Source organism: Bufo bufo, chromosome 3, assembly GCF_905171765.1.
Source record: "Bufo bufo chromosome 3, aBufBuf1.1, whole genome shotgun sequence".
Taxonomy (NCBI): Eukaryota; Metazoa; Chordata; class Amphibia; order Anura; family Bufonidae; genus Bufo; species Bufo bufo.
Window position 1 is genome coordinate 600,966,179 of NC_053391.1, and position 25,433 is coordinate 600,991,611.

Genomic DNA, 25,433 nt, shown 5'->3' on the forward strand with positions numbered 1-25,433 from the left:
CTCGGATACCAATTGAGACGGGCAGACGAGATTTCAGTCGCTCAGGTGCAGGAGCTCTTTCCTCAAGCGGCCATCACGCTCAGCAGCCTAGCCACGCCCCCCTCTAATTCTATTTAAAGTGGAATAGGAATATTGGACATATCATCTGGTGGGTGGTCCTCCCAGTTGTCCTCCAGTTAGTCTCTGGTCCTGTCACAGTTCTTACAAAAGACACCCCATTACTAAAATCAACGAGACAGTAAACGTAATGAGACAGGGGTGCCCATTTTACTCTATCTGGAATGCTTCTGTAAGGGTCCTGTTAACCAGAATTACATTGAAAATATAACTGCAGATATCTGGTATGCCAAATTTTAGCAAGGCAAATTTTTAAAGCCAATCAGTCCCATCAAAAGCTTTTTCTGCATTGATATTTAGAACTAATGGAGTGTTTTGGTGGTTACCATATTGTATTAGGTGAATTAAGTAGTGAGTACCATCTTTCCCCTCCCTCTCTGGAATAAACCCACTCAATCATTGTTGGTAACAATGGTTGTAACCTTTGGGCACACGTTTTTGAGAATACTTTTAAAACTAAAGCTTCGCTTTTCTTCACCAATTCATCCCTCGTTTGAACTGAATCTGTGGCAGCCTAGAGGAAGAAATAACCACTTTTTGTAATCAATTCTTTGTGCTTGTTGGGCGCAGTGAGCGTGGCTGCATTTACCCAAAACCTTGTGCCAACTGCAGGCAAGTGATGCTAAGTCAAAGCTGATGGTAGAACATTTGTACCATAGAAGTGCTTTACAGAGTACACTTTACATTTACTGACTACATATCAATAAAAGAATGTAATCGCGCTTTTTGCACTAATAAAATTGTGGAGGGGGGTTGGCGAGAATGACGCTTTATTAAAAGGTTGTACATTTGTGTTGCTAATTTAGGCTTTTTTTTACCCTTTCTATTTGATAATGAGGTTGACAGTATGCACAGCTTGGCCACGCTCACTTCTGCGCAGTTTTAGATGTCACTATTTAAGGCTCTTTTCATTCTGCATCTTTTTTGTCTGTTGTATGTGCTAGGAAGCTCTCCGAACATCCATTGAATGGACTTTTTTTTATGGAAACCTCTGCACAGAATAGCACAGTCTGCTGCACTATTCCATGTGGCTAAAAATCAGAAACCCTGTCAGATGCCAAAGGACACTCTTTCGGGATTCATCAGTGTAATGGGGACCTCTGGGTCCATTTATTGGATGCGCCGAGAGCTTTCCCAGTGCATACGGCAAATGAACATAGACGATGTGGTGTGAAAAGAGCTTAAACAGGGGTTGGCAACCCCCTTCCCTCCTGGGCAGACCTGCAAAGGGAGGCATACTTACCTGTTTTCCAACACTGTCTCCTGGCTCCTGCAGCCTCCGATGCTCCACTCGGGTCCCAGGATGTTAACTTCCAGTTTGACACTGCTGCAGCCAGTTGCTGGCCGCAGCGGTGACCTGCTCCCCTTGTGTCACATGACCTTTTGTCTTGACTCAAAGAGGATAAGGTTACTAGAGATGAGCAAGTTTTAGAAAATTCGATTCAGCTGCTTCGCCGAATTTTGCAAAAAAATTTGCTTTGTGACAAATTACTTCGTCACAAAGTACTTTTTTTTGCAAGTAGCAGCGATAGCGATAGCGCTGCTCCCCATCATTGTACCCCTCAGATGCCGCATTCATATATGATTGCAGCATCTGAGTGTAAAATTTACACAAAAAAAAAGGAAATCAAACTTAGCACCTCCATTTGCTCACGATGGGCCGGCCGCCGCCATCTTGCTTGAAGATCTGGCTCCCTGAGATGATGTCACCATGCACGGGATTTCGGCCGAGATCTTCTATCAAGATGGTAGTGGCCGGCCTGTCACCAGCAAACAGAGGAGGTAAAGTTAATTTTTCTTAGACTATTTCAGGTTAAACCGATTCGCTACCACGAAGCACGAGGAAATTCGGCTTCGAGACGGATCGAATTTATCCTGAAATTCGGATCGAATTACACTTCGCTCATCTCTAAAGGTCACCTCTGCGGCCAACAATTGGCTGCACCGACGTAAAACCAAAAGTTTACATGCCTGGGCGGAGCAGCCCAGGCCACAGAGCGTATTTGCTGGGAGCCAGTGTCGGGAAGCAGGTAAGTATGCCTCCCTTTGCAGGTCTGCCACCCCTCTCCCCTTCCCACTCAGAAATATGCACAACCCCTTTGAGGGTGCTTTTACATGGACTGAAGATCATGCAGATTATTAGGGATAAAAACTCTGGTTCCTGATAATTGGCCTGTGTAAAAAGTGTTAACGATTACTCGATGAGCGGTTGTTCATCGGATGATTGTGTCGTTTTGCCGGCAACAAAAATCATTGTTCTTATGCAGCACATGTACTGTCTAAGCAACGATCTGCTGTGCAGGAACTGTGATTTTCAATTGGACAAGTGGCCCCCATGTAGCGGAAGTTACTGCTGCATGTAAATGTGGCCCTCATCTCCGCTGATGATCAGGCAATTATCAGGTGTCTCCTTCATTCCCAATATTCTGTTTGAACATCGGTCCATGTACAACGACCCTTAGTTGTACAAATCCTGAGAAATTCAGGTGTATCCTGCAGTGGTCTCTATACCATCCAACACAACTGCATGAATAACTCAACACTGGAAGAACTGATCTGTAGTCATCTCTACTTTCTCTCTAGAATGGAAAGTCTTATGAGGAGTTGAAGATGGAGCTGGGTGACTCCACTGCCATACAGAGAATTACACGGGTATGCATACTGACCTTGCTTCAGGAAGGAAATTCTGTGATTTATGCTATATGCCATTACCTTTATACAAAATGCACATTATATCCAGTATTACCAACATGAACCTTCTTTACTGCAGTAAGCTTTGCGTTTCTCAGTCTATTACTGTAAATGGTTTCTTGCAGGACATCAATGGCATGGCCGTATCTCCCAATACACCCAGCCCAAGCGCTGGCTTCCAATGCTTCCCACTTGAGGCCTTAAAAGGAAAGCAGAAGCATGAGCTGCCAGAGGGGGTAGAGCCCACCAGGAAAGAGGTGAGATGATTGGTGGACGGAGCAAAACCATGACAAAGTGGACACAGTATGTACGGGTACTAACCATAATGAAGATCTGTCAGTTATTCAGCTCTGCTACGTCTGTAGTCAGATATATTTTACTGAACCACTGAGAACTTAAAGGGGTTGTCCAAGTTATAAAAAAAAATATAGCACTGTAAATCTGATGGGCAGCAATATAATAATGAACGGATCCGGTTGTATTAGCTTTAACATATCTTTAACATTGCCACGATGGATCTGTCATTAACTCCACTGAAAGATCAGTTTTCTATTGTGGCAGATTTTGTCTCCGCATCCCAGGACAGAAAGCAAAATACAACATGTTGCGGTTTGCTCTCCGGCCTGGGAACGCAACTAAACGGAACGGAATGCATTTTGGAGCCTTCCATTCTGCTCAGTTACGTTTGGTCCCTATAGACAATGAACGAGGACAAAACTGAAGCGTTTTTTCCGGTATTGAGCCCCTATGACGGAACTCAATACCAGAAAACTTAAACGCTAGTGTGAAAGTACCCTTAACCACTTCCCGCCACGCTAACGCTGAAAGGCGTCATTTCTGCGGCGCTCCCAGGTCGCACTAACGCCGATTGGCGTCATCTCGCGTGAGCCGAGATTTCCTGTGAACGCGCGCACACAGGCGCGCGCGCTCACAGGAACGGAAGGTAAGAGAGTTGATCTCCAGCCTGCCAGCGGCGATCGTTTTGATAACAGCGTCTAATATACCTGCTACCTGGTCCTCTGGTGGTCCCCTTTGTTTGGATCGACCACCAGAGGACACAGGTAGCTCAGTAATATGTTGCACCAAGCACCACTACACTACACCCCCCCCCTGTTACTTATTAACCCCTTATTCACTCTTGATCACCCCTGATCACCCCATATAGACTCTCTGATCACCCCCCTGTCATTGATTACCCCCCTGTCATTGATCACGCCCCTGTAAAGCTCCATTCAGATGTCCGCATGATTTTTACGGATCCACTGATAGATGGATCGGATCCGCAAAACGCATCTGGACGTCTGAATGGAGCCTTACAGGGGCGTGATCAATGACTGTGGTGATCACCCCATATAGACTCCCTGATCACCCCCCTGTCATTGATTACACCCCTGTCATTGATCACCCCCCTGTAAAGCTGCATTCAGATGTCCGCATGATTTTTACGGATCCACTGATAGATGGATCGGATCCGCAAAACGCATACGGACGTCTGAATGGAGCCTTACAGGGGCGTGATCAATGACTGTGGTGATCACCCCATATAGACTCCCTGATCACCCCCCTGTCATTGATCAACCCCCTGTAAAGCTCCATTCAGATGTCCGCATGATTTTTACGGATCCACTGATAGATGGATCGGATCCGCAAAACGCATACGGACGTCTGAATGGAGCCTTACAGGGGCGTGATCAATGACTGTGGTGATCACCCCATATAGACTCCCTGATCACCCCCCTGTCATTGATTACCCCCCTGTCAAGCTCCATTCAGATGTCCGCATGATTTTTACGGATCCACTGATAGATGGATCGGATCCGCAAAACGCATACGGACGTCTGAATGGAGCCTTACAGGGGCGTGATCAATGACTGTGGTGATCACCCCATATAGACTCCCTGATCACCCCCCTGTCATTGATTACACCCCTGTCATTGATCAACCCCCTGTAAAGCTCCATTCAGATGTCCGCATGATTTTTTCGGATCCACTGATAGATGGATCGGATCCGCAAAACGCATACGGACGTCTGAATGGAGCCTTACAGGGGCGTGATCAATGACTGTGGTGATCACCCCATATAGACTCCCTGATCACCCCCCTGTCATTGATTACACCCCTGTCATTGATCAACCCCCTGTAAAGCTCCATTCAGATGTCCACATGATTTTTACGGATCCACTGATAGATGGATCGGATCCGCAAAACACATACAGGCGTCTCCCTGGAGCCTTCCAGGGGGGGTGATCACCCCATATAGACTCCCTGATCACCCCCCTGTCATTGATCGGCCCCCCCCCCCCTGTCATTGATCACCCCCTGTCAGGCTGCATTCAGATGTCCGTATGATTTTTACGGATCCACGGATACATGGATCGGATCCGCAAAACACATACAGGCGTATCCCTGGAGCCTTCCAGGGGGGGTGATCACCCCATATAGACTCTCTGATCACCCCCTTCTCATTGATCACCCCCCTGTCATTGATCACCCCTCTGTAAGGCTCCATTCAGACATTTTTTTGGCCCAAGTTAGCGGACTTATTAATATTTTTTCTTACAAAGTCTCATATTCCACTAACTTGTGTCAAAAAATAAAATCTCACATGAACTCACCATACCCCTCACGGAATCCAAATGCGTAAAATTTTTTAGACATTTATATTCCAGACTTCTTCTCACGCTTTAGGGCCCCTAGAATGCCAGGGCAGTATAAATACCCCACATGTGACCCCATTTCGGAAAGAAGACACCCCAAGGTATTCCGTGAGGGGCATATTGAGTCCATGAAAGATTGAAATTTTTGTCCCAAGTTAGCGGAAAGGGAGACTTTGTGAGAAAAAAATAAAAAATATCAATTTCCGCTAACTTGTGCCAAAAAAAAAAAATTTCTATGAACTCGCCATGCCCCTCATTGAATACCTTGGGGTGTCTTCTTTCCAAAATGGGGTCACATGTGGGGTATTTATACTGCCCTGGCATTCTAGGGGCCCCAAAGCGTGAGAAGAAGTCTGGTATCCAAATGTCTAAAAATGCCCTCCTAAAAGGAATTTGGGCACCTTTGCGCATCTAGGCTGCAAAAAAGTGTCACACATCTGGTATCACCGTACTCAGGAGAAGTTGGGGAATGTGTTTTGGGGTGTCATTTTACATATACCCATGCTGGGTGAGAGAAATATCTTGGTCAAATGCCAACTTTGTATAAAAAAAATGGTAAAAGTTGTCTTTTGCCAAGATATTTCTCTCACCCAGCATGGGTATATGTAAAATGACACCCCAAAACACATTCCCCAACTTCTCCTGAATACGGCGATACCACATGTGTGACACTTTTTTGCAGCCTAGGTGGGCAAAGGGGCCCATATTCCAAAGAGCACCTTTAGGATTTCACAGGTCATTTACCTACTTACCACACATTAGGGCCCCTGGAAAATGCCAGGGCAGTATAACTACCCCACAAGTGACCCCATTTTGGAAAGAAGACACCCCAAGGTATTCCGTGAGGGGCATGGCGAGTTCCTAGAATTTTTTATTTTTTGTCACAAGTTAGTGGAAAATGATGATTTTTTTTTTTTTTTCTTACAAAGTCTCATATTCCACTAACTTGTGACAAAAAATAAAAACTTCCATGAACTCACTATGCCCATCAGCGAATACCTTGGGGTGTCTTCTTTCCAAAATGGGGTCACTTGTGGGGTAGTTATACTGCCCTGGCATTCTAGGGGCCCTAATGTGTGGTAAGTAGGTAAATGACCTGTGAAATCCTAAAGGTGCTCTTTGGAATATGGGCCCCTTTGCCCACCTAGGCTGCAAAAAAGTGTCACACATCTGGTATCTCCGTATTCAGGAGAAGGTGGGGAATGTGTTTTGGGGTGTCATTTTACATATACCCATGCTGGGTGAGAGAAATATCTTGGCAAAAGACAACTTTTACCTTTTTTTATACAAAGTTGGCATTTGACCAAGATATTTCTCTCACCCAGCATGGGTATATGTAAAATGACACCCCAAAACACATTCCCCAACTTCTCCTGAATACGGAGATACCACATGTGTGACACTTTTTTGCAGCCTAGGTGGGCAAAGGGGCCCATATTCCAAAGAGCACCTTTCGGATTTCACCAGCCATTTTTTACAGAATTTGATTTCAAACTCCTTACCACACATTTGGGCCCCTAGAATGCCAGGGCAGTATAACTACCCCACAAGTGACCCCATTTTGGAAAGAAGACATCCCAAGGTATTCGCTGATGGGCATAGTGAGTTCATGGAAGTTTTTATTTTTTGTCACAAGTTAGTGGAATATGAGACTTTGTAAGAAAAAAAAAATAAGAAAAAAAATCATCATTTTCCGCTAACTTGTGACAAAAAATAAAAAGTTCTATGAACTCACTATGCCCATCAGCGAATACCTTAGGGTGTCTACTTTCCGAAATGGGGTCATTTGTGGGGTGTTTGTACTGTCTGGGCATTGTAGGACCTCAGGAAACATGACAGGTGCTCAGAAAGTCAGAGCTGCTTCAAAAAGCGGAAATTCACATTTTTGTACCATAGTTTGTAAACGCTATAACTTTTACCCAAACCATTTTTTTTTTATCAAAGACATGTAGAACAATAAATTTAGAGCAAAATTTATATATGGATGTCGTTTTTTTTGCAAAATTTTACAACTGAAAGTGAAAAATGTCATTTTTTTGCAAAAAAATCGTTAAATTTCGATTAATAACAAAAAAAGTAAAAATGTCAGCAGCAATGAAATACCACCAAATGAAAGCTCTATTAGTGAGAAGAAAAGGAGGTAAAATTCATTTGAGTGGCAAGTTGCATGACCGAGCAATAAACCGCTAAAGTTGTGGAGTGCCGATTTGTAAAAAAAGGACCTGGTCTTTAGGGGGGTATAAACCTGTGGTCCTTAAGTGGTTAAGCTAAGCAAGTTTTAGGCAAAAAAATATATATTTCCTCATTTCCCTGGTTCTCTTCTGGCCCTTTGTTTACCTGCAATAACAACAATCTCTGCCCCTCCCCCTGCTCTGCAAAGGGAGTGGATACAAGAGCTGCCCTGAGTGACCTGACTGACTGCTGGGAGACTCAACAGCATGTTGTATATGTAGAACTACAAGTCCCAGCTGTACAATGACACTGCTGATATACACAGGATCTTCTCCCTACCTGTTCTTGTGCAATGCTCTGCAGAACACCTTTCGTCTATCACCTCCTGTGCCCAGCATTTGTCTCCTCACTGCCTGCAGCTACTCGGTAAAGCCTTCAGCCCTGAGTCTGTGCAGCTGAAGGGGTTAAGAATCCAGGGAGAGAGCAGCAGCAGATGGCAGTGCACGGTCGGGGCGTGGCCAGCACAGTGACTCATGTACAGACACAGATCTGCTCTCTCAGGCTTGTGCAGGAAACATCATAAGAGCATGGAGAGGAGCTGACATCACGGGTCATGTGACCCTCAGTGAACGCTGAGAAACCAGCAACTGCAGATAAAGTAAATGAATTGTAAAGTCCTTACATTTGCCTAATTAGAAACATACAAAGAACAAAAAAATACCTCAGACAGCACCTTTAATATACTGATGATTAAAGGGGTACTACAAACGTGTTCATGGGGCTATGCTTGATTTTAGAAGCTGATCCAATTTCCCCTTCCTCTATTCTTTTTTTTTGTCTATGGCTTGGATCTCCCACCTCAGCTAATCTCCATCGAGGTGATCCCTCACTGGCCTGCCTGAGACGGTTTTACTTACTATGCTTTATGACGAATAATTTTATATTAATATAATACTTCATTTCTGCTTCTATCATAGACCTATCTCTCTGACCGGGATTTTATTGCTGCTTTTGGGATGACCAGGGGAGAATTTTCTGCATTACCTTCATGGAAACAATTGAATATAAAAAAGCAGCTTGGACTGTTCTAAGCTTCGCTCCATACCGCACAAGCCTGACGTCCTGGGAATTACCAAAGATCATCTTAATGCTTTAAAGCACAAGACATACAGAGGAAGACTCTGCTGTCAGATTGATACAAGATTATATCATGAGACTGCACTCACTATTTACTTCCCTTGAGCATTAGCCGCATTAGAGATGACATGTAAATGACATTATAGCGTAAATGTGCAAGTCTTCAGATGCTATCAACTGGGCTTAGACAGTGAGCTCCTCTCCTATTCCCAGCATGCTTTGCTCTGGGGGTATTACTTGTGTGTCAAAAGTCCAGTAAAGGCATTCCCTTCTGCCTTATTATACATAATATACATGGATTAAAGGGGATCTCGCCAGGTTTAGAGGATCTGAGGATGGCATAAACTAGCGGCAGAGGCTGTGATTCCATTAATGTAACACTTACTGGGTTTGTTGCCAAAAATGCTGTTTATGCGCTGCAGTCCTCTCAATGATGAGGGTGTGTAGTTCTCAGTATTCATCTGCTGTGGTCTCCCCAATGCTGATTGACAGCTTTCTGCCTATGCACAGTACTAGGAGAAAGTTGTAGATCAGAGACGGGTGGAGGGGAGCTGCACCTCATAAATACTGAGGACTGCATGGCGCACACTCACCATTGAGAGGACTCAAGACCAACAGCAGATAAAGAGGGATATTTCTCATCTCTCTACAACAGTTTTCTGGCAAAAAGAAAAAATTGGAAATACCATATTTGCAACTTTTTAAATGCCATTGTGACAAACTTTTGTCCCAAGTGGCGATTCTGTGCTGCCATTGCCATTTTTCTGAAGAGCGGGCATGGCCATTGGACCCAACACATTTATCATCTTTTAAGCTTCCATAGATTTCAGATTAGGTGCACAGGCTGCTGGAGGATGCTTCTAATAAATGATGAGCGTGTTAATATTGTATTAACCCTGTTGCCCCATGAAAACGAGTACTTTGAACTAATACCCATCCTATGTGAAATTCTATACTTACCTTGGCAAAATCCAAGTGGCATAAAGGACCTTCTGTTGACTCTCCCACATGCCGATATAGTTGACATTTGCTTTTAAGATTTTTTTATGTGTTGTGAGGAATACACAATTGAACAAGAAACTTTTTGCCCCACGGGCTATTTTTTATAGAATTTTTTTATAATTTAGCTTTTTTCTTATCCATTTCTTTTTTATTATCTCTACTGTACTGTCGTTTTTATAGCTTATCTTATGTGCTTTCTATATTAGACTCAATAGAGTGCCCGTCTGTACAATATTAACACGTTCTTCTACATACTGATTGGGTGAATCAGACAGACTTTGAGCACCTTGTACATGACAGCGGTTGGGTGAGCCACCATAACGTATTTTGTATAATATATGATGAGGCCTGCTCTTCGTCATAAATTAGGCACATCTTCTGACAGGGGAGATCATAGACCGGCGTAAAATGGCGGTCTATGATAAATCTCCCCCAAAGTGTACACCAACAAACCCAGTGATATCCCCATGGAATCAGGGTCTCTGTCACTAGATTAAGAGTATAAACCTGGTGACTGATTCCTTTGAGGTACTGTCGTGGTGATTTAATTTTAATTTTTTATTTTTTAAGGTGCCATGATTAGTAAAGCCTATTTACCATTTATTTCAGTTGGTACAAAAAGTATGCTTTTTGTGTTAACTTTATGACGATATTTGCAATAAAATTCTGAATGTATGCAAGAAAATCCAGTATTTGAGAACCATTATTTTGCTATAGAGGGAGTGAACTAATTTTTATTATTAAAGGGGTTATCCCACAAATGTTAAACTGTTTTTTCACTTGCATATCTTCCCTTTCTGTCATGGCTGTGGAGTCGATAAGACAAAGCTCTGACTCCTGCATTTTATCTTACTATGCCTCTGATTTCTTTATAAATGGGCAAAAGTTTAGTAATAAATTTCCTGTAGTGAAATGGTGACATTGGGCTTTTCTTATTATCATGTAAGTAATCAGGCTACTTTAATGGAACTTAAAGGGAATCTGTCATCTAGAATATGTACAGTAATAGATGCAGTGTACTACAGATAAGGAGTCCAGATCACTATTATCCCCCGGTTCCTCCAGCTGTCAGCACTGAAATACACAGTCCAGACTGCTGTGCTGTTCTAACATAATGGAGAGGACTCATGTGCAGATGCTCAGCAGTACTGACAATGTATTTCGGAAAAAGTTAGAAAAGCTCTATTCGTATGTTCTGGAAATGCAGAGAATTATGTGCAAGTATAATAGGCATAAAAGAAACATGTAAAACGTGTAGCTGCTATATTCAGTGCTCACTATAAAAGGGTTGCCAGGGAATAAATAACTTTTCACAGGTGCCACAGCCTGCCTCCACTAAGGATTCATACCTGCTACTTGTAGCTCTGGTCCTCCATGCTAGCTCCCCTGTGTCCATCTTCTGGTCCGCAGCTTGTTTACTTTGTCTCCGGCACAACCCTGATCATCCTGCTTACTGTAGCCATTGACAAGAGACACATCGGCACTGAAGCCAGTTATTGGCTGCAGCAGAGCAGATGTATAGGGCTGTGCCAGAGGCAAAGTAAACAAGCTGCGGACCAGTAGATGGACACAGTGGAGCCAGCATGCAGGACCAGAGCGACAGGGAGCAGGCACGAATTAATCTTTACATAGCAGAGGCAGGCTGCAGGCTCCTGTTTAAAGTTACTTATTTCTGGACAACACCTTTAGTATTGTCTTTCTGTTCTGTCTAGCAGTTCTGAGATAATTGCAGAGATGCCCAGTGATAAATTTCCTCCTCCTGTCTTCACTACTGAGCAGGTGCAGCATAGTTCCAGACATGGTAACTAAGGTCCTTGGAGCAGCATGAAGATACCTAGAATAAAGGAGAGGCAGGAGAGGAGAAAACTGATTATACATCACCACTAGAACACCCTGGTTATCACTGTTTATAGTATAAGGACAGGGGAGAACATAGGAGAGGAGAAAACTGATGATCTATCACCACTAGAATGCCCTGGTTATCACTGTCTATAGTATGACAGGAGAATTTATAACTAAATTATCTATCACCACTAGAACAACCTGCGTATCACTGCTCATAGTATAAGGACAGCAGAGAACACAGGAGAGGTGAGAACTGATTATCTGTCACCACTAGAACACCCTGCTTATCACTGATTATAGTATAAGGACAGCAGAGAACACAGGAGAGGCGAGAACTGATTATCTGTCACCACTAGAACACCGTGCTTATAACTGTTCATAGTATAAGGACACAAAAGAAAATGGACTCGGCACCCATTGACTTACAATGGTTTTATTGCCGGATCCGTCATGGCTATTTTAGAGATAATACAACTAGATTCGTTCATAACGGATGCAGCCAGTTGTATTATCCTAACGGAAGCGTTTTTGCTGATCCATGACGGATCCAGCAAAAACACAAGTGAAATTTGCCTAAATCACCAAACTGGGCCTCAAATGCACATGGCGCTTCTTCCCTTCTAAACCCTGCGATGGCACTTTTACGACCACATACGGGGTGTTGTCATATTCAGGAGAAAATGGGTAACACATTTCTCTACAAATGCAGTATGGCACCAGAAATGTTTTCCAGTAAAATCTGCCATCCAAAAGCCATATTGTGCTCCTTCCGTTCTAAGCCCTGCTATGTGCCCATACAGCAGTTTATGACCGCTTATGTGGTGTTGCCATATTCAGGGTAACAAAGTGGCATGCTATTTCTCCTGTTATGCCTTGTGAAAATAAAAAATTTGGGCCTAAATCAACATTTTCAAATATGTAATTTTTCATTTTTACAGCCAAGTGTTTCTATGAAAAACTTGTGGCGCCAAAATACACCTGTTTAAAAAATCCATGGGGAGTGTTTCCAAAATAGGGTTAACTTCTTTGGGGTTTCTACTGTAGAGGCAGTAGCATGTGTGTTGCTGCTACATTCATTCTATATGGGACTGCAGCTTCATTCATACAGGTGCACAGGACCCCCATTATTGTCATCAGTAGTTGGGCTCCCTATGATTAGCTTCCATGTTTAAATCTTTTTTTTTTTTTATAGTCTGTCATGCATACTATAAAATAAACACGATCTTGGATACTTTCAATGTAATATACATTTTTGTTCAAGTAGAAACACCAATTGTACAATATTAATTTTGTCAATGTAAAGTTTATTTCAGCTGAAAACACTGGGGCTGGAATGGTTTAGAACCGTGATGGCTAACCTCCGGCACTCCAACTGTGGTAAAACTACGACTCCCAGCATGCACTCTTGCTTGGCTGTTTTTAGAACTCCATAGAAATGAATGGAGCATGCTGGGAGTCATATTTTCACCACAGCTGGAGTGCCAGAGGTTAGCCATCACTGGTTTAGGATGACTCATTAAGGCTGACTGGCTTCTGAAGACTGTGGTTCCTCTCCACATTCAAAGCGCACAAAATCCAACACTTGTATTCCATGTGGCTGGAGATACTGTCCTACAGTCAGGCCGGGCTCCAGCAGGAAAGGCTGGGCCAACATTCTGGTTTCTGCATCTCCAGCGGATTCATCCTCTATAGACCCCACTGACAAGGGATTCATGCCAACGACATGCTGGCCCAGCCTACGACCAAATTCAGTAATGTTGCTTGTAGAACTTTCATCAGTCTTTCTACATACAACCAATGACCCATATTTGCCAAATGACATGTTAGTCAAGGACGGCAGGTCTGCTTGCAAAGCGCCATGCATGTATGACCCGATAAACATGTCAGGGGAGACCATGACCCATGCAGCCCTTCTCATTAACATGTTTTCTCCAAGTTTTCCTTCGAGACAAAAAGAGAAAAAGTAGAAATATAAAAAGGTATAAAATGTGGAGACAGAATAAAGCTGAAATAATGAGCGACTTTAAAGCAAATTAATCTAGAATTGGGAAATCACAGAAATTTGATAATGATAGCAATACTGTGTTATATACTACATTAACAGTAATTGTATCCCATCAGGATTTTAACTTACTCGCCATAGACCTAAAGGGGTTTTCCACTACTTAGATATTAATGACCTTTCCTGATTGATTGGCCATCAATATCTGACTGATGGGGTCAGACATCCCACAGCCCCACCAATCAGCTGTTTAAGGCAACCAACGGCGCCAGAAACAATGCAGTGCACAGAACTGGAAGCACATGGTTCTACCCACAGTCTAGTGGCCGTGTCGGGGTACTGCACTCAGCTCCCTTTCAAGTAAATGGGAGGCCAGCTGTGGTATGCCAGTGCCAGAAACTACAAAGTGTACAAAGCCTTTTGTCTATTGTATCGTTCCCGAAGCAGCTGGAAGTCAGACCCCCACCGATCTGATATTGATCTCCTATCCTGAGAAGTCATCAGTATCTAAGTACCACAAACCACCTTTAAAAATCTGCTCAAAATATGATAAGAGTTTCCCTTTTTATCAATTAAATGTTTAATGGGGCAGGGACATACAAGTTTTTCTCTTACAATAATAATGTTTTACCATCACACCATAAAATACATATAAATGCAAACACAAAGATGGTGGTCTGGGTTTGATACAGCAATTTTACCGAGAGCTGCGCGCACCCCTTGAAAAAGCAGCCAGCAATGGTGCGTAACCAGGTTGGTATCATGTTTGATAGTGATACTAGTACAGCGGATTATTCATCGACATCTTTTTGTAACCTTTTCCCCACTATGAACAGTAATTATTGTGCATTACAGCTTGGCCCTTTTGGACGTGCACAGTTCTCTAATACTGGGGCATGAAACCCTTATCACCATCTTTGCATTTGATTTTATATAGGTTTTAGGTCACGACGGGCAGTTTGTACATTATGGATTTCTAAAGCTATTGGTCTTATATTCATTTACTTGTCTGTATATGTATGTGTGTAGCATAAAACCATCTACCTGCTTCTGGGGTCCTTGTGCTTTATAATTGATAATAATAAGTTTATCACTAGAACTGTGGCCCTTACCATCACCGGCTCTGTACAGTGGGTGGCCGAAACAGCTGATCGTGGGGGTACCAGTGGTTAGACCCTTACCGATCTGCCCATGATCTAAAAGTATATTATACATACCTATTGTCATTGCAAGAAGATCTTTGAGAGACAATTCCTCTGACTTCATTTGCAAAATCTCCTCACCCGGCAGGAAACACTGGAATAATAAAAACACAGTGAAAAATCAATGTAAGGAGAGGTGTAAAAAAACAACTGCACTACCAAAAAGGCTACATACCACTGGATCGGGGACAATCCTTTCCCCTGAAAAGACATTATACCCATGGTATTGCAACTGCATCTTTCAGTAAGCCATGCTTCGTGCACAAGGGGACACTGGAATTACCTGGACTGTTGCACTGGTTGCTGATTTTTATTGAAGTTGCAACTATAGACTGACATGAGGGGTATTTATCATGAGGGTATTATCTGAAGTCAGTTTACTTGAGTCTGTATTGGTGCACTTTGTGCTCATTTTATCAAAGGTCGTACATTGTTTGATAAATTTGGAGAATCTGTAAATCTAAAACTTGTCTAGAAATCCTACTGCAGGTTTTTGCACATTCCCGCTATTGGACTGACTTAAAGGTTGTGTACATCTTCGGAGGCAAAAAATTTTTTAGGATTGCACGTTACTCATTTTTGGCAAAAAATTTTTTTTTCAATTGGACTTTATTAAAAAATATCGAGCTGTTCTGTCTAGGGTTGCACTGGGTATCGAATTATCGATACTTTTGTACCAGTATCGATTCGATACCGGGATTTGCCTTTTACCGATACTGTAGAATCACATAGCCGGCATCCCGCCTCTATGACAGGGAGCTGCGATCAGTGGCAGTTAACCCCTCAGGTGCGGCACCTCAGGGGTTAACGGCCGCTGATCGCAGATCCCCGTCATAGAGGTCGGGTGTCGGCTATGTGATTATGCCGCTGCCACCCGCCTTCTGTATCTGTATTAAACATTAATTATCTTCACTGGTGGCCCAGTATGCCCCCCCCCCCCCAACATAGTGTACATAGCCTTTAAAGACTTTAACACTTTTTTATAAAACGTCCCAGTGATAAATGTGGATTGAAACTCCTTAAAAGGAGTTTTCCCATCTCAGACAATTGGGCATATCTCTAGGATATGCCTCCATTGTCTGATAGGTGTGGGTTCGCACCTACAACAAGAACGGGGCCTGCAAAGTTGTGGAGGGCGCACTGTGCAGCCGCCCTTCATTCATTTCTATGGGGCTGCCAAAAATAGTCGAGCCATTCTCGGACCCGCACCTATCAGTGAATGGGGACATATCCTAGCGATATGCCCCCATTGTCTCTGATTGGAATAGCCTTTTAACCGCCTCACGTCCGCCCATAGGATATAAACGTCCTATGGGTGGACGTCTATTTCTGACAGCACGTTTTAAAACGTCCTGTCAGAAATAGCAGCTGCACGCTAATCGTGCAGCTGCTGATCGGGTTGCCCGCTGTCAGTGACAGCAGGGCAACCCTAAGACAAGGCAGGGACAGTGCCCAGGTGTCCCTGCCTTCACGATCGCTGCAGACACAGCGCTCACCGAGCGCTGTGTCTGCAGAGCAGGAAGCGCTGTGCGCTTCCTGTTCCGGCCCGGCGGTCATGTGACCGCCGGGACCGGAGAGTGCAGGGGCTGTGTGAGGTCTCTCAGAGACCTCGATCAGCCCTGCACTGAGGCTGTACAGCGCAGGATTGCTGCTGTACAGCCTCTATAGGGGTGCATTTGTCCTGTAACTGGGGCTACTATCTCAGCCCCAGTTACAGGAGAAATCAACTGTGAAAAAAAAAAGAAAAAGTGAAGCAAATGTCCCCCAGAGGTCTTGTATGACCTTATGGGGGATGAAAAGTGTAAAAAAAAATAAAAAAAATAAAGGGTTGAAAAAATAAAATAAAATAAAGTTTCACATGTAAAAAAAAAAAAAGTTCCCAAGTTAGGAATAAAAAAAAAAATATTAAAATAGAAAAAATAAAGTAAAATAGACATATTTAGTATTGCCGCGTCCGTAAAAACCAGCTCTATAAAAATATCACATGACCTAACCCATCAGATGAACACCGTAAAAAATAAATAAAAAAAACTGTGTCAAAACAAGCAATTTTTGTCACCTTGCATCACAAAAGGTGCAACACCAAGTGATCAAAAACGCGTATGTCCCACAAAATGGTACCAATAAAACTGTCACCTCATCCCGCAAAAAATGAGCCCCTACATAAGAAAATCTCTCAAAAAATAAAAAAACTATAGCTCTTAGAACATGGAGACACTAAAACATAATTTTTTTGGTTTCAAAAATGCTATTATTGTGTTAAAGTGAAACAAATAAAAAAAAGTATACATATTAGGTATTGCCGCGTCCGTAAAAACCAGCTCTATAAAAATATCACATGACCTAACCCCTCGGGTGAACACCGTAAAAAAAAAAAAAAAAAAACTGTCAAAACAAGCAATTTTTGTCACCTTGCATCACAAAAGGTGCAACACCAAGTGATCAAAAACGCGTATGTCCCACAAAATGGTACCAATAAAACAGTCACCTCATCCCGCAAAAAATGAGCCCCTACATAAGAAAATCTCTCAAAAAATAAAAAAACTATAGCTCTCAGAACATGGACACATTAAAACATAATTTTTTGGTTTCAAAAATGCTATTATTGTGTAAAACTTTAATAAATGAGAAAAAGTATACATATTAGGTATCGCCACGTCCGTAACAATCTGCTCTATAAAAATGTCACTTGACTGAACACCTAAGGTGAACGCTGTAAAAATAAATAAATAGAAACTGTGCTAAAACAACCAATTTTTTGGTCACCTTGCCCCATAAAGTGTTATATTGAATGATCAAAAAATCATATGTACCCAAAAATAGTACTAATAAAACTGGCACCTTATCCCCTAGTTTCCAAAATGGGGTCACTTCTTGGGAGTTTCTACTGTAAGGGTGCATCAGGGGGCTTCAAATGGGACATGGCATCTAAAAACCATGTGGAGTTCCTTTCCTTCTGCGCCCTGCCGTGTGCCCATACAGCAGTTTACGACCACATGTGGGGTGTTTCTGTAAACCGCAGAATCTGGGTAATAAATATTGAGTTTTGTTTGGCTGTTAACCATCGATGTGTTAGAGAAAAAAATTGATTAAAATGGAAAATCTGCCAAAAAAGTGAAATTTAAAAATTTGATCTCCATTTTCCTTTAATTCTTGTGGAACGCCTAAAGGGTTAACAAAGTTTGTAAAATCGGTTTTGAATACCTTGAGGGGTGTAGTTTCTACAATGGGGTCATTTATGGGGGTATCCACTATGTAGGCCCCACAAAGTGACTTCAGACCTGAACTGGTCCTTATAAAGTGGGTTTTGGCAATTTTCTTAAAAATTTGAAGAATTGCTTCTAAACTTCTAAGCCTTCTAACGTCCTAAAAAAATAAAATGACATTTCCAAAATGATGCCAACATAAAGTAGACATATGGGGAATGTTAAATAATAAATATTTTATGAGGTATCACTTTCTGTTTTAAAAGCAGAGAAATTGAAATTTAGAAAATTGCGATTTTTTTAAATTTTTGGGTAAATTTGGGATTTTTTGAAGTACAATGTGTCACGAGAAAACAATCTCTGAATGACTTGGATAAATAAAGGCGTTCCAAAGTTATTACCACATAAAGTGAGATATGTCCGTTTTGCAAAATTTGGCCTGGTCAGGAAGGGGGCAAAGGGCCCAGATGGGAAGTGGTTAACATAGTAAAACCAGGCCCACTTTCCCACACACTTTTCAAAACTGGAGTGGTGTAAAAAATGCTAGAAGTCGCAAAAGTTTAGAGAAAGTGACTCAAAAAAAAAAAAAAAAGATTTTTTTAACCAAACTTTTTTTTAACCATTTAAAACAGATGCACAAGGGGACTTTAAAAGGGGATCTTTTGATCGCTACTATAATTCTCTTGTACTGCTTATGCAATACTAGATAATTATACTGTCAGTGCTATACTGACAGTAATCAGGAGGCTGCGACAGAGAGGCACGGCCTGCTAGGCAGCGCTGGGGTCTTCAGACTGCCGTGCAGAGACATCGGCTTCCCATGATGTCATTTGCGGGATGCCGATGGGAGACTGGGGAAGTCTGCTCCCTCTGTACACTGCTTAGATGAACAGTCGCTATTAACCACGGCATCTAAGGGGTTAAATGGTTCAGATCTGTGCTTCTGCCGGTCCAGGCAGTTGAAGCAGGAGGCTGTCTCTCATGTGACAGCTGAGACACGTGCAGCGCTTAGACAGGACTGCCGTAAAAAGGCGGCAGCCCAGTCTAAGGCCCCTTATTGACCGCCGTAAAAAAGGTGTGTTAAAACGTATTCCTAATGCACAGGATAGGGGATAAGCATCTGATCAGTGGGAGTCTCACCACTGGGACCCCTACCCATCCTAACAATAAGTCCCGATTCCTGTGATTAAATGGAGGGTTGCTCTATTCATTCAAGCATTATGTACTACATTGAGGAAATCCAGGACTGTTGCTACTCTCCCTAGGAGTGGGGGCCCTGTTAAGATCAGTTCAAGGCCACAACAGGCAATAATGAAAAAAAGCAGGGGAGAAAGAGCAAAAAGCCTACAGAAAACTCTGCAAACGGCAAAAACCTCTGTTCACGTGTGCACTGAACAAGAATGGTGTTCATGGGACAATTCCACACAGGAAGTCATTGTGGTACCAAAAAACAAAAACATTACAGTCTGGCTCATGTTTTTCTAAGACCACTGGTCCCTGCCCTGTCAACGTGCTCAGTAGAAGACATGATAAATTCGCCAGTTTGTGTGTTTTTAGTTTAGTTATATATCAAATGGAGAAAAACTGAACTGGATCGCACATCCACGAGCTATGCTTTGATCTAATTAACCTCGCTTCTCAGCGCGATATTCCGTGTACAGCCCCCCATACTGCATGCTGTACAAGAGGCATTAGTGTACATTTTGATCAAAAGGCATAAGCCCATTCACCATATCAAGGTTGCCTCTTTGAGTGGGACCTACTTTAAACTTGGAGCAGCGCGTCGACCTCCAAATTTGTCGCGGCACAGCGCGGCGACCACCAGCGCCACAGCATCGCACCAGCAGACGGCAGGACCCAGCACCCCTGCTGCCTGGGAATGCCACCCCGGCACTGGGCCTCACCTACCCACCACCACCACAACAATGGCCGCCGCGCAGCAACGCACCATGTAGAAAAAGGCCACCACACCGCACTGCGCCATCTGAACAGTTGTCTAACACAACATGTCCTAAGCTATCACGAACTCCAACTGAGAGCTGGCAGGTCCATTCACACTCATATACTCCTGCTAATTAAAATCACCTGTGCCGAATGGGAGGAGTGCTGACACCAGGAATAAAGAAGAAAGATTCTATATACATATATCAAATGGAGAAAAGTTTAGTTATATTGTGTAAAATATAAGAGTGAAACTGGATCGCACATCCCCAATACTATGCTTTTATCTAATAACTGCTTCTCAGCATAATTAACATCACTTCTCAGTGCAATTTATCATATACCGACCCCTATGCTGCATGCTGTACATGAGGCATTAGTATACAATTTGATAAAAAAAGCATAGGCCCACTCACCACGACAAGGTTGCCTCTTTGAATGGGAACCTACTCTAAATTTGGCGCAACGCTGCACGGCGACCACCGACGCAACAGCACCGCACCAGCGGGACCCAACAGTCAAACAGCGCCCCCGCTGTCTGGCAAAGCCACCCTGGCACTGGGCCCCACCAACCCACCGGGATAGCACCAAAGCAACAATGGCAATGTGAAACTCACCTTATCACATACTCTCAGGAACTCCAACTGAGAGGAGGTAGGAATTTATACACCCTTAGGGTACTTTCACACTAGCGTTATTCTTTTCTGGTATTGAGTTCCGTCCTAGGGGCTCAATTTTGGAAAAGAACTGATCGGTTTCAATCCTAATGCATTCTGAATGGAGAGCATTCTTCCTGTACACTCTATTGTATTCTAGAGCATCTCTTCTTCCTGTATATTCTATTATACTCTAGAGCATCTCTTCTTCCTGTATTATATTCTAGAGCAGGGGTACTCAGCTGGTGGACCACGGTTGCCAGCTGTGCGGACCCCTGCATGTCACGCATTCAACTGAATCTATGTCGTTAGGACACAGATCCACTTGAATAGAATGGTGAAGCAGGGAGCAGTCAGCCCCCAGATTCACCATTTTGTGCTGGCAGCAGTCCAGCTCATGCAGGCACGATGTACTGACATCATCACGCCTGCTGCCCTCAGACAGTAAAGCACAGAGCGGAGCGGCTGCTTGTCGGAGGAACGTGGGATAGGTGAGTTTTTACACCGAAGGCACCACATAACCCTGAAGGGGCCAGTAAAGGGGACTTAACTGTGTGCGGGGGAGCATCTAAGGGGGCATGACCCTTTGAGGGGGACATCTAAGGTGGCATAACGATTTGGGTGCCACTAAAGGGATAACTGTGTGAGGGGCCACTAAAGGTGAATAGATTGTGTGGGGGGCCATAATCCATAAGGGGGGGCCTCTGTGTTTGGGGGCCACCTAAAAGAGCATCACTATGTGTGGAGGCACATGAGGGGACAGCACTGTGGGGACATAACTTTGTGGGAGGGTGTCTAAAGGTAAATAACTCTGTTGGGGTCCAATGAAAGGGGCAATAACTGTTTGCGGGGGCACAAAGGGGGAATAACTGTGTGTGGGAACATCTAAGTTGGCATAACTGGGTGGGGTCGACCCAAGGTGACATACCTGAGAGAGGGCACTAAAGAGGGCATAACTGTGTGGGGGGGGGCATCAAGGGGAACATAATCTATGAGGGGGCCATCACTGTGTTTGAGGAGCCACCTAAAGGGGCATCGCTAGGTGTAGAGGCACTTGAAGGGGCAGCACTGTGGGGGCATAACTTTGTGGGAGGGTGTCTAAAGGTGCATAACTCTGTGGAGGTTTACTAAAGGGAGCATAACTGGGTGAGGAGGGACACTAAAGGGTGTACAATTAGGAGGAGCATAATCTATGAGGGGGACAGTATTGAGGGAGCAGCACTGTGTGGGGGCCACTTAACGGGGCATTATATTGTGTGGAGTCTACTAAAGGAGGCATCATACTGTGTGGGGGCATATAAGGGGAGCTTTAAGAGTACATCATTCTGTGTGAGGGCACCTAACAGATCACCCTTCTGTGATGGGACACTTAGGGGTGCCATACTTTGTGGAGCACTAAAAGGAAATCATACTGTCTAAGGGGCATCATTATTGTTAGGGGGCTCTGAAAGGACATTCTTACTGTTTGGTCGTCAGAAAGGAAATTAGGTGGACTTAGAGGTGTGGCTTACTGTAAAAAAAGAAAAAAATTATGCAGTGCTACACGCCACTGGTATTGTCCCTGCCTACATTTTTTTTTTTTTTTGCAGCTCGGACCCTCGTCCTACAGCAGAATCAGGTATGTGGACCTTTACAAAATGTAGTTGAGTACCCCAGTTCTAGAGCATCTCTTCTTCCTGTACACTCTATTGTATTCTAGAGCATCTCTTCTTCCTGTACACTCTTGTATTCTAGAGCATCTCTTCTTCCTGTACACTCTATTGTATTCTAGAGCATCTCTTCTCATTGTATATTCTATTGTATTCTAGAGCATCTCTTCTTCCTGTACACTCTATTGTATTCTAGAGCATCTCTTCTTCCTGTACACTCTATTGTATTCTAGAGCATCTCTTCTTCCTGTACACTCTATTGTATTCTAGAGCATCTCTTCTTCCTGTACACTCTATTGTATTCTAGAGCATCTCTTCTTCCTGTACACTCTATTGTATTCTAGAGCATCTCTTCTTCCTGTACACTCTATTGTATTCTAGAGCATCTCTTCTTCCTGTACACTCTATTGTATTCTAGAGCATCTCTTCTTCCTGTACACTCTATTGTATTCTAGAGCATCTCTTCTTCCTGTACACTCCATTGTATTCTAGAGCATCTCTTCTTCCTGTACACTCTATTGTATTCTAGAGCATCTCTTCTTCCTGTACACTCTATTGTATTCTAGAGCATCTCTTGTTCCTGTACACTCTATTGTATTCTAGAGCATCTCTTGTTCCTGTACACTCTATTGTATTCTAGAGCATCTCTTGTTCCTGTACACTCTATTGTATTCTAGAGCATCTTTTCTCCTACAAAATGGCAAAACATATGTCACGTTGCGGTCATTCAGTTACCCGCCATGTTTTACCACAATTTCAGTCCCACAAAGTAAATGGGAACATTTTCTTCATTGCTTTTCATCAGAAAACATTGAGAAGCAGAGCTATACAAATCTACGGTTTAATGTCAGTTGACCAGAAATCATAAACGGAGCAGAGAAGGACGTCAAAGGCTCATGTTAAAGTGACCTAAATGAATAAAGCCAGCCATACACATGAGATACGGTAATGATCGCCAGTAACGCGGCCAATCAATCAGTCTTCAGTTGGCTCATTCGTACAATCGCACCAGCAATAGGAGAAACTAAACTGGCCAATCAGAAAGTCAGCTTTAAAATAAACGTACTTCCTGAGCTTGTGTAAAATGGCTAACGATCGGCCGGATTCGCCCAATCATGTCATGCACAAATGTTTCGGACAAAATTTTCCAAATTGGCAGAGCATATTTTCAACACAGAAGTCTGCCCTCAAACCGTGGTTCCCCAATTTCGCGTGACTTGTATCTTATGTTTCTCAATAAATATTATCACATTTTGTATGTACATTTTCCTCACTGGTAGCGCCCCCTGCTGTTTCTCATTCTACTCCACCCTCTCCTGCATTCAGAGGTGGACTAACAAGCTCAGTAGTTCCCTGCTATCTTCCTCCTCAGTGATCTCATAGTGAAGCGGCCCAGGCACCGTTAATTCATTTATCCCTTCTTCTAAATACACAGAAATATATAGCTTTATCTCTCTCTAGACAGTGGAGGAGGAAATTGTGGGGACATTACATACTATAGAGCTATTTATTAGTGGAATTGCTGGGACTGTGTGTTAAAGATGATTTTATATGCAGGGGATAAAGGGGTTAACAATGCACTCCTGGAAGATGCAGCTGCTTGACTGCTGCCCACCCACCGAATGAAGAGACCAGAGATACAGAGCATCGAGTAGAGAAGTTAAAAGGGTGAAAACGACACTAGAGGGCAGTGTTTTTTGCATTCATGAAATAATGGTGCGCATTACTCCTGATATTTTATCATTTTTGATTTGTGGGACACCCCTTAAATAGGATGAACACAGTAAAATGAGGAAAAAAAAGAGGCAACAGAAGAAACATGCTCTATATTCCTGTGTGTTACATAGTGAAGAATATGTGAGTTACCAGCTCTGTCCTTGTATCACACAGTTCACATTGTGACTGAAAGATTCAAAGGATAATCTCAACATGTTCTTAACCGCTTCCTGACCTTGCGATTTTCTGTTTGTATTTTTCACTTCCTGCCTTCCAGTAGCCATAACTTTTTTTTTTTTTCACATAGCCTTATGAGGGCTTATTTTTTTATTGTTCATTTATTTTTATTTTGGGGAAAGGTGGGCTATTTTAATTTTTTTTAAAATATTTTTTCTTTTTACTTATTTTAGGCCCCCCAAAGGGACCCCAACATGCAATCATTAGATTGCCTTTTCTACTCAGTAATGGAATTTCATCCATTGCTGAATACAAAAATCTGTATAGTCCAATGCAGTGCTGCCACAAGCATTGGAATATACCAATAATAGACCTAGAAATAGCTCTGGCCTATTACTACTAACGTCATCCCCAGTCTGAGCGAGGGGGAAGGCGTTCCTGCCCGGAAATCGCACACTTTCAGTTTTTTTTTACCTTTCAGACGCCGTGGTCACATTTGATCACATAAACATTAGCCCCAGGTGTCTGCTGTGTGAAACAGCAGGCACCTGGCGACTCTGGCACTCGCTCTACTGCTGAGTGGGCGCCATCTTTAAAGTCCCGACATCAGTCATACATGTACAGCTCATGTTGGGAAAGGGTTAAACGGCAGGTGCTGCGCATCTGGGGTACGCTGAGTAAAGGTTACCTTTGAATAAGAAGCCTGGTGCTGCTCCGCGCTCCGGCAGTGCCGCAGAGTACAAAGAGCAGCCTGCTGAACCAGCTGCTGGAACTTCACATTTCTGGCAACAAAGTCTGTCTCGCAGTTCACCTGGAGAAAGATAGATGTTGGTGTTTGTTAGTTGCACTTTCATTAATTCAATGTGCCTTTCGTTACCACTATCACAAACATAACGGCCCAAATGCTGGAAAATCAAAGCTTATCAGAGATCATCAATAAAATAATCCGATGTCAGTTTTAGAGATGATGAATAACAGAGCATGACCAATTCTTCTGAGGTACCACTAAACACTTCCACATAGATCCCTGTTCTTTAAATAAAGCAGGTCCTCCACTCACACCTGATTCTCACCCCATCGAATGAAAACACCCGACTTTAATTTCACCTACAAAATATCTGGTAAATTTTCATATACTTTTACCACTCTCAGACATTCGATACTGGATCATTTCCCTTAATAAATAAAATGATTAACTTAATATTTTTTTTTACTCCAATATTTGATTCGGTAAGACAGGGAAAAACGCATCACCGTGTAGCT

The 25,433-nt window shown here is 43.0% G+C and overlaps 2 protein-coding genes across 3 annotated transcripts in view; one reads left to right on the forward strand and one right to left on the reverse strand.

Annotated features, from left to right (window-relative positions):
* The window catches only part of AVIL (advillin), a 92,183-nt gene extending 82,277 nt beyond the window's left edge, over window positions 1-9,906 (forward strand). For both annotated transcript variants that reach the window (XM_040425933.1, XM_040425934.1), the window contains exons 18-20: window positions 2,701-2,769; window positions 2,934-3,065; window positions 8,615-9,906. In XM_040425933.1, coding sequence (XP_040281867.1) covers window positions 2,701-2,769; window positions 2,934-3,065; window positions 8,615-8,728 — 315 coding nt within the window. In that variant the 3' untranslated portion in view covers window positions 8,729-9,906. The remainder of the gene's footprint in view (window positions 1-2,700; window positions 2,770-2,933; window positions 3,066-8,614) is intronic.
* A 2,939-nt stretch (window positions 9,907-12,845) lies between these two features.
* Window positions 12,846-25,433, reverse strand: part of TSFM (Ts translation elongation factor, mitochondrial) — a 33,657-nt gene continuing 21,069 nt past the window's right edge. The window contains exons 4-6 of the mRNA XM_040425936.1: window positions 24,859-24,981; window positions 14,841-14,919; window positions 12,846-13,562 (exon numbers count right to left, since the gene is read on the reverse strand). Coding sequence (XP_040281870.1) covers window positions 13,138-13,562; window positions 14,841-14,919; window positions 24,859-24,981 — 627 coding nt within the window. The 3' untranslated portion in view covers window positions 12,846-13,137. The remainder of the gene's footprint in view (window positions 13,563-14,840; window positions 14,920-24,858; window positions 24,982-25,433) is intronic.